General features: G+C 53.3%; 1 protein-coding gene across 1 annotated transcript; it reads right to left on the bottom strand.

Annotated features, from left to right (window-relative positions):
- Positions 1-4,325: 4,325 nt before the first annotated feature.
- Positions 4,326-7,938, bottom strand: LOC121445957 (actin, cytoplasmic 1). The gene is made up of 6 exons (XM_041648143.1): positions 7,826-7,938; positions 6,741-6,869; positions 6,414-6,653; positions 5,520-5,958; positions 5,246-5,427; positions 4,326-5,125 (listed from the first exon to the last, which is right to left on the bottom strand). The coding sequence occupies exons 2-6, from the start codon at positions 6,861-6,863 to the stop codon at positions 4,982-4,984; spliced, it is 1,128 nt and encodes a 375-aa protein (XP_041504077.1). The 5' UTR covers positions 6,864-6,869; positions 7,826-7,938; the 3' UTR covers positions 4,326-4,981.
- Positions 7,939-8,692: the final 754 nt, after the last annotated feature.

Raw genomic sequence — 8,692 nt, 5'->3', positions numbered from 1 at the left:
GGTGGATGAGGACAGGCATCACACGGGAACTCTCAGTGCTTTCCCTTGGAGCTCACTGTGAGCCCAAAAACTGCTCTAAAGAATATTAATTCCTTTTTCCCAGTGCTGGGTACAGATTTCTGTAGCTACGGAAGTGCTTTGCCACAGGACTGCACATACACAGTTAATTGATTTTTTTTAATCATAGGGGAACATAGATACTGGGGAGGGGGGGGTTCAGCAAATAAAAGTGCTTGCTGCCAAGCCTGATGACCTGAGTTCAGCCACAGCCCACATGGTAAAAGGCTGAACTGACTCCCGTAAGTTGTCCTCTGACCTCCACACATACACTACACCCTGGCATGCTATTCCCTACACAGAAATAAATAAAATTTAAATTTGTTTTTGGGGGGTTTTCAAGACAGGTTTGTTGGTTTGTTTGTTGTCTGTAGCTCCGGCTGTCCTAGAACTCACTCTATGTGTGTGTGTGTGTATGTACATGTATGAGTGCCCATGTGGAGGCTAGAAAACAATGGGGTGGGGGTGGGGTCCACACTTCACCCTGCTCAAGGTAGGCTTGCTTTGTTGTTTGCTGCTGTGTGTAAACCCTGCCAGTCGACCTGGGCTTCCAGGGAGTCCCCTGAACCTACATCCCATCCTGCTTTTGCAGTGCTGGGACTACAGATGTGCGCTATGTCTAGCTGACATATCTGGGTGTCTGTACTGGCTGGGTTTGTGTCAACTTGACACATGCTCGAATCGTCAGAGAGGAAGGAGCCTCAGTTGAGGAAATGCCCCCGTGAAATCCAGCTATAAGCCATTTTCTCAATTAGTGATTGACAGACAAGGGCCCAGCCCATGGTGAGTGGTACCATCCCTGGCATGGTGGTCCTGGGTTCTATAAGAAAACAGGCTGAGCAAGCCAGGGGAAACAAGGCAGTAAGCAGCGCCCTTCCAGGGCCTCTGGCTTAGCTCCTACCCTGTTTGAGTTCCTGCTCTGACTTCCTTCAATGATTAACAGTGCTGTGGAAGTAAGTATGTAAGTAAGCCAAATAAACCCTTTTCTGCCTAACTTGCTTTTTGGTTGTGGTGTCTCGTCACAGCAACAGAAACCCTAAGACAGTGTCCAAACTCAGTTTCTCATGGTTGCCCCAGCCCTGCAGCTGCTGGCCATTGCATACTTGCAATGTGGTGTGTGTGGCTAAAGAACTGAATTCATTGTACTAAATTTAAATTTAAATAAACTCAAGTCACACATAGAATTGAACTGAACAGCAAGAATAAGTTTTGCCAGTGGGAGATGTGGCTTAGTGGCAGAATGCTCATCTAGAATCCTCCAGTGAGGGGCTGGGAATGTAGCACCTGCCAGACAGGGGCTGGCCTGATCTTCATAGTTGTGGGCCATCCAGGACTACACGGTGAGACTTTGACTGTTTTTTGTCTGTTTTATTTTTCTGCTCTTTTGTGACAGGTTGAATTTGAACTTCCTTCCTACCACCCACAAGCTGAAATAAGAGCCCTGTACCATCTTGTCCAAACCAGTCTCAGCTAAATGCTGAATTTACTACCAGCTTGTGCTACAAGAGGCTCTGTCTATCACACACACACACACACACACACACACACACACACACACACATTTTGTTGGGCAGTAAATGACTGAATGAAGAGTCCAGTCAGTGGTATGGGCTGTGAAGGTTCCTGTCCCTTTCGGGTGACTGCCAGCTGACCCGATGCAGTGCACCTGGAAGGATCACCCTTCCGAAGCTCTGCCCCAACACTTGCCCTTCTGGTGCTAGGACAATGGATGCTGTTCCAGCCTTCCCTCTCCCAGCCTGTCATGTGTTCAAACCCTGCCTCTGTCTCCCCAGAGCTGCCTCAGTTTCTCCGCAGGTGAGATGGCCACCCTTTAAACAGTAGTGTGATCACAGCAGGATTCCCTCTGTCTCTATGGGGCTCCATGGAAGAAGACCCGGAACTCCAACCCTCCCACCTGTGTAGGGGCAGGACCTGAGTGCCCTGTGGGAGGAGAGTGGGATTCAAGTCGGCACAGGTGAATATTCGGGTCAGAGCTGCCTCACGGGGGAGCCAGTGACCTGAAAAAGCCAGAGCCAACTCCTAGGGGTGGAGTCTGCAGAGGTGAAACTGCCCTGTTGCAGCAGAAGGAGAGAGCTCAGAGAAAGCAGAACCTCCCTTCCTCCCTCCTTCTCTTCTTCCCTCCCTCTTTCTGTCTGTCTCTCTTTGGTTTTTCAAGACTGGGTTTCTCTGTGTAGCCCTGATTGTCCTGGAACTCACTTTGTAGACCATACTGGCCTCAAACTTAGAGGTCTGCCTGCCTCTACCTCCTGAGTGCTGAGATTAAAGGTGTGCACCATCACTGCCTTGCTAGACTCTTATCTCATGTAGGGCAAAGTCTTCAAAGTCTCCTAGAAAGCTAAGGCTCTAGGGCGGAAACTTCTGCCATCAGACCACTCACTCCTGCTTTTTTTTTTCCTTTGTTTTTTGTTTTGAAACGGGGTCTCAAGTCACCCAGGCTAGCCTCTAATTCACTGCGTAGCCAAAGATGACCTTGGACTACTGATCCTCCTGCTGGGGATCAAATCCAGGGCTTTGTGTAGGCACTGCAAGCACTCTGTCAACTGAGCTATAGCTGCTATTGTTGCTGTTATTATTGTTGTTGTTGCAGTGCTGGGGGGTTAGGGGAAGCAGTCAGGAGCTGGAGGCAGGAAGACCAGAAAGGGGTTGGAGATAGACTTCTCTGGTGAAGTCCTGCACTGGCGGGGAGGGGGAGCTCCCACAGTGACAGGCCTTTGTTGTGAACAAGGCCTAGAATAGCCTGTTCGCCTGCTACAGCAGGGAGGCAAGGGGCGGGGCCAGAGGATATAGTGGATACTTTGGAGGCTACACTTTGGATCCTTTAATGGCAAAGACTGAAGGAGCATCAGCCGCTACTGGTGTGCCCATTTCTCAAATGGCGACTTGGCAACCAACCTGCGTCCTGTCCTGTCCTGAGGGTAGTGCTTTGTCTCCCAGCTTTGTCCCCAGTCAACCCTAGATTCCATCCACACTGTACTGTCCGCCTTGGTCACTCCTCAGGCTCTCTGCCAGGGTCTCTGCATGAGCCTCTCATCACCTTTCCTTTGGTTTCTTTTTCAAGGTCTCAGTACGCAGTGGTGGCTGTCCTGGAACTTACTATGTAGACCAGGCTGACCTCGAACTCACACATCCACCTACCTCTGCTTCCAGACTACTGGAATTAAAGGTGTGCGCCATCATGCCCAGCCTGTTTGGGGGAGAAAAAAAATTAAATTTCTTAGGTTTGGTTCTCGCCTGAGGTAAGTTTGTTTTAGGGTTTGGTTTAGGGACTTTTGTTTGAGGCAGTGTCTCATGTACCCAGGCTGGCCTCAAGCTCAATGTGTAGCTAGGGATGACCTCCTGCCTTCACCTCTGAAACAAGATTTATGAGATTCATTGCCTTAAGACAGGGTCTCATTACGTCGCCTCAGAGCTGGGATGACAGGCGTCCACACCTGGCTGTTAATTTTGATGTCTATACACTAGTGAGACAACATCTCACATTTTATTTCCGTGTTATTTAGCATGGCTTCTGCTCTCCATTTTTGGTCTTTGATTTTTTAGCCTTTAAGAGCTAAGCCATCTCTCCAGCCCAGAACCTTGAGACTGTGTATGGGGCACACCCCGTTTGCCTTCTACCTTATAACCCAAGTGGTTGCTTGGTCAAAGTGTGTGGGTGAACGGCTAGATGTACGGGTTGGTGGCAAATGGATGGGCAGATGGCTTTCCGTGTGATCAAGTGGGCAGGGTTAAGGTCCTCCTTTATTAGCAACTCCCCATGGGCGGTCCCTAACTCAAGGCTCTTCCCCAAGAGGAGGAAGCGACCCAGGCCTGGGGAGTCTTACCCTTTCTGGTGTCACTCACAGCTCTGGTAAAGGAAGGGCAGCCACAGCTGCTTCAACTTCCCACTGTCTTGCACAACTCAAAGTCTACCAGCACAGAAATAAGGTCTCCTGCACTCTGGGCCCTGGTCTGGACTTAGAAATGCAGCCATAGGCAGTAGTTACCTTTTCCCACCCCCTTCCCAAGTGACCTCCTTGGCTTCTAGCAGAGCCTGCTAGAACAGGGTTGTGTTTATGGTGCAGGAGCCCAGCATGACAAGGAGGAATGGGTCTCCAAATTCAGGACCTCCACCCTTCAGACACATTAGGTCTGCTGAACTAGTGGTGACAGGTTGTGGTACCCATGCCCTCCCACCCCAGGTCCCCTTAAAGGCAAAGCCCCACCCTTCCCAACCCCTCCTCCAGACAAAGCCACAGAAGCACAAGCAGTGTTTGTAAGGTGTGCACTTTTATTAAACCGGTCTCAAGTCAGTGTACAGGCAAGCCCTGGCTGCCTCAACACCTCAACCCACTCCCAGGGAGACCAAAGCCTTCATACATCAAGTTGGGGGGACAAAAAAAAGGAGGGCCACGATGGCTGACCATTCAAAAATAAAAAAACAAAAGTATTAAGGCGGAAGATTTAAAAAAATTTTTGCAGTACATAATTTACACAGAAGCAATGCTGTCACCACCCCGGTGTGGACTCAGGGCTGGACTCAGCCATCCTCCCCTACAGAATGGGAGTGGCTTTTGGGAGGGTGAGGGACTTCCTGTAGCCATATCTCATGGATACTTGGAATGACTATTAAAAAAGGTAAAAAAAAAAAAAAAAAAAAAAAGAAAGAAAAAAAATGTACAATCAAAGTCCTCAGCCACATTGTAGAACTTTGGGGGATGCTTGCTCCAACCGACTGCTGTCGCCTTCACCGTTCCAGTTTTTAAATCCTGAGTCAAAAGCGCCAAAACAAAACAAACTCTTTAAAAAAAAAATTAAAAAAAAAAAAACAAATAAAGCCATGCCAATGATGTCTCATTTTTTTTTTTCTGCGCAAGTTAGGTTTTGTCAAAGAAAGGGTGTAAAACGCAGCTCAGTCACAGTCTGCCTAGAAGCATTTGCGGTGCACGATGGAGGGGCCGGACTCATCGTACTCCTGCTTGCTAATCCACATCTGCTGGAAGGTGGACAGGGAGGCCAGGATGGAGCCACCGATCCACACAGAGTACTTGCGCTCGGGAGGAGCAATGATCTGAAGAAAAAGCAAGACAGTGCTGGTGAGCATTCTGGATACCTGCCTTACCTGCAGCCAAACCCTGCCAACCACAGGCCTGCCTCATCATGGGTCCAGGCCTAAGGATACTTAGCTCACCTTGATTTTCATGGTACTGGGAGCCAGAGCAGTGATCTCCTTCTGCATCCGGTCAGCAATGCCTGGGTACATGGTGGTGCCACCAGACAGCACTGTGTTGGCATAGAGGTCTTTGCGGATGTCGACGTCACACTTCATGATGGAATTGAATGTAGTTTCGTGAATGCCAGAAGATTCCATACCTGAGGGGAAAGGATGAGATAGTAGACTTATTATAGTCTGGCCTCAAGTGTTGGTCACCATTAGATGAAGAAACTAGGTCACATCAACTCACCCAGGAAGGAAGGCTGGAAGAGAGCCTCAGGGGCACGGAACCGCTCGTTGCCAATAGTGATGACCTGGCCATCAGGCAGCTCGTAGCTCTTCTCCAGGGAGGAAGAGGATGCAGCAGTGGCCATCTCTTGCTCGAAGTCCAGGGCAACATAGCACAGCTTCTCTTTGATGTCACGCACAATTTCCCTCTCGGCTGTGGTGGTGAAGCTGTAGCCACGCTCGGTCAGGATCTTCATGAGGTAGTCTGTCAGGTCCCGGCCAGCCAGGTCCAGACGCAGGATGGCATGAGGGAGAGCATAGCCCTCATAGATGGGCACAGTGTGGGTGACCCCGTCTCCGGAGTCCATCACAATGCCAGTGGTACGACCAGAGGCATACAGGGACAGCACGGCCTGAATGGCTACGTACATGGCTGGGGTGTTGAAGGTCTCGAACATGATCTGTAGGGAGAAAGGGGGCTTTGTCAAGCTCCTAAAGCCACTAATCTTGTCCAAGAAGGTGGGACTGTCAGGACAGATTTGGAACATGCAGAGTGCAAGAACACAGATAGGTTAAGTGTGCTGGGAGTCTCAGGACAGGGGCTCCATTTAGACGTACTGTGCCATCTACTGAATACACACTCCAGGCACTGATCACCAGCCTCATTAGCTTTGCCACACGAGCCATTGTTAGTACCTACACCCACAGCACTGTAGGGTTTTAAACACCTAGTCAGAAAGGCAATCGAGAGAAAAAAAAAGACCTCATCGGGAAAGAGCAGAAACTGCAAAGTTCCAAGGGAGAAGACTCAGCTCATAGAAGAGAGTCCTATGGGAGAATGGCAGAAGAAAGACAATTGAGAAAGGGCGTGGCTAAGAAGTTGGCAAAGGCGAAGGTGGCCACAGGGGCTGCTGACCTGGGTCATCTTTTCACGGTTGGCCTTGGGGTTCAGGGGGGCCTCGGTGAGCAGCACAGGGTGCTCCTCGGGGGCCACACGCAGCTCGTTGTAGAAGGTGTGGTGCCAGATCTTCTCCATGTCGTCCCAGTTGGTGACAATGCCGTGTTCAATAGGGTACTTCAGGGTCAGAATGCCTCTCTTGCTCTGGGCCTCGTCGCCCACGTAGGAGTCCTTCTGGCCCATGCCCACCATCACGCCCTGCGGAGGGGAACGGTGCTCTCAGTACGGCCACCTCCCACCTGGAAAACCCCAGCAACGCCACCCGCAAAAGGAAGGGTCACCTACCTGGTGCCTAGGGCGGCCCACGATGGAGGGGAAGACGGCCCGGGGAGCATCGTCGCCCGCGAAGCCGGCTTTGCACATGCCGGAGCCGTTGTCGACAACGAGCGCAGCGATATCGTCATCCATGGCGAACTATCAGCACAAAAGAGAGCCGCGGTCACCGCGGGGCCACCAAGCACAGCCGCCGCTGCCCTGCCCACTTCCGGCACGCCGCGGCCTTGGGCCGCCAGGGGGCGCGCGCCCAAGCTCGGGGGACAAAGGAAGCCCAGGCCGGCCGCGTTATTACCATAAAAGGCAAACACTGGTCCGGAGGCGGCCCCACGGCAGGAAGCCAGGCCTCCGCCCCCTCCCCAAACGGGCGCAAGCCCCGCCTCCGCCCCGCCGGCGGGCCGCTGGAGTGCGCGGGAGGCGACCACACCCAGCAGGAAGCGCGAGCGGGCACCCCGACGCCGCTGCGGCCCCGCCCCTTCCGGACAACGGCCCCGCCCTCGCCCAGCCCCGGGTGGCCGCGCTCCAAGTCTCAATACGCACGCCCAAGTTTAACTTGGAAGAGGGGGGGGGAAGAGGAAGGGCTCCCTCCCCAGCGTGCACGCGCCCCAATACCCAGAGACATAGCGCGCAAGCGCAGTGGCGTCCCAGCCCCCACCCGGCCGAGCCGGCCCCGCCGCGCCCGCCAGCCAGCCAGCCCGGCGAACCAAATGGGCAAACCGGTTTGGACAAAGACTCCTGGATCACCAAGGCGTGATCGTAGCGTTTGGTTCCCAACACTGTCCCCCTCAAGGTGGGCAGAGAGGGCTCAACCCCCATAAGCCGCATCAGTTCTCCTAGCGCCCACACTGCGACCCTAGTGGGTTCCCAAGCCGCGTGCTCTGAGCCAGAGCCGGTCCAGCAGTGTCTACACCGTGGCAATGCGGCTGCAAAGGGCCGCCACCCTGGGCGGAAAGTTGGATCTGCAAGTGTCCGCTCCGCGGCCGGACACCACCCTCCACCCTTGCCCGGTGTCCGTCCTGAGTGTCTCCCATGGCCCTGCCCCGAGGTGACTGCCCACGGGAGATCTGTAGCTGGCTGGGCCTGGTGTCCCTGCTTACCTGGTGGCGGGTGTGGAGCGGCGAAGAAAGAGCTGCGAAAGGCCTGCGCTCGCGGGTGGACGCGGACTCGACAGTGGCTGCGCGTTGCGCCGCCGGGTTTTATAGGACGCCACAGCGGCCACTCGAGCCATAAAAGGCAACTTTCGGAACGGCGAGCGCTGATTGGCTCCGCGCCGCTCACTCACCGGCCTCGCCGCACAGTGCAGCATTTTTTTTTACCCCCCTCCCCTACTTTTGCAAAAAAAAAAAAAAGAGAGAGAGAGAGAGAGAGAAAGCGAGATTGAGGAAGAGGATGGAGAGTTCTGGCGATAGGTGCTGGCCCGATAGGCCGGACATGCGGACATTCACGAATAGCCTCCGCCTATGTGGACACTGCCCAATTCAGGGTCTCGGCTATCAGGCCTGCATTCTGGGGTCACCCACCCACCCACCCCAGGACCCCCTGGGTATGGATGTCACGTGAACGTTGAGTACCTCAGTGGGCAAGGGTCAGCATGGAGGCCTGGGCCATGTTTATGTGGTCTCTTGTTTGAGGGACACTCGGGGCCTGGATTGAATGGGCAGGAAGTCACTCCCCTTTAGCCAGCAATAGTCCGAAAGCCAAATCTGGAGGACTTCTGGTGGGGTTCCAGTTCGCTAGGTGCGTTGGGGTACAGTTTAGGAGCAGAACTATGGTGAGAGGGTTTGGGCCACTCAGGAGACGCGGGGCCACACTCCACAGACCAGGGCAAGCCTGGTGGTCCAGTGACTGGCGCTGGTGCAGGAAGATGTCTCCGGATGTCCCCTACCCCAGACCTAGAAAGGAACTGTGCTCTATAGAACAAGCAAACCTCGTCATGGAGTCAGGCACTTTTGGAGGGCTGCCTG

Source organism: Microtus oregoni, unplaced genomic scaffold (genome assembly GCF_018167655.1).
Source record: "Microtus oregoni isolate MIOR12 unplaced genomic scaffold, Mior012 000003F_ref0000135, whole genome shotgun sequence".
NCBI classification, from domain to species: Eukaryota; Metazoa; Chordata; class Mammalia; order Rodentia; family Cricetidae; genus Microtus; species Microtus oregoni.
Note: the sequence above shows the minus strand (reverse complement) of the source record. Positions and strands in the feature narration are given on the sequence as shown.

Coding starts and splice junctions, on each gene's coding strand:
- LOC121445957 (XM_041648143.1), bottom strand. CDS start 6,863: ATGGATGACGATATCGCTGCGCTCGTTGTCGACAACGGCTCCGGCATG. Junction 5,959..6,413: donor ACCGTGAAAAGATGACCCAG/GTCAGCAGCCCC, acceptor TTCTCCCTACAG/ATCATGTTCGAGACCTTCAA. Junction 5,126..5,245: donor CCAGTACCATGAAAATCAAG/GTGAGCTAAGTA, acceptor CTTTTTCTTCAG/ATCATTGCTCCTCCCGAGCG.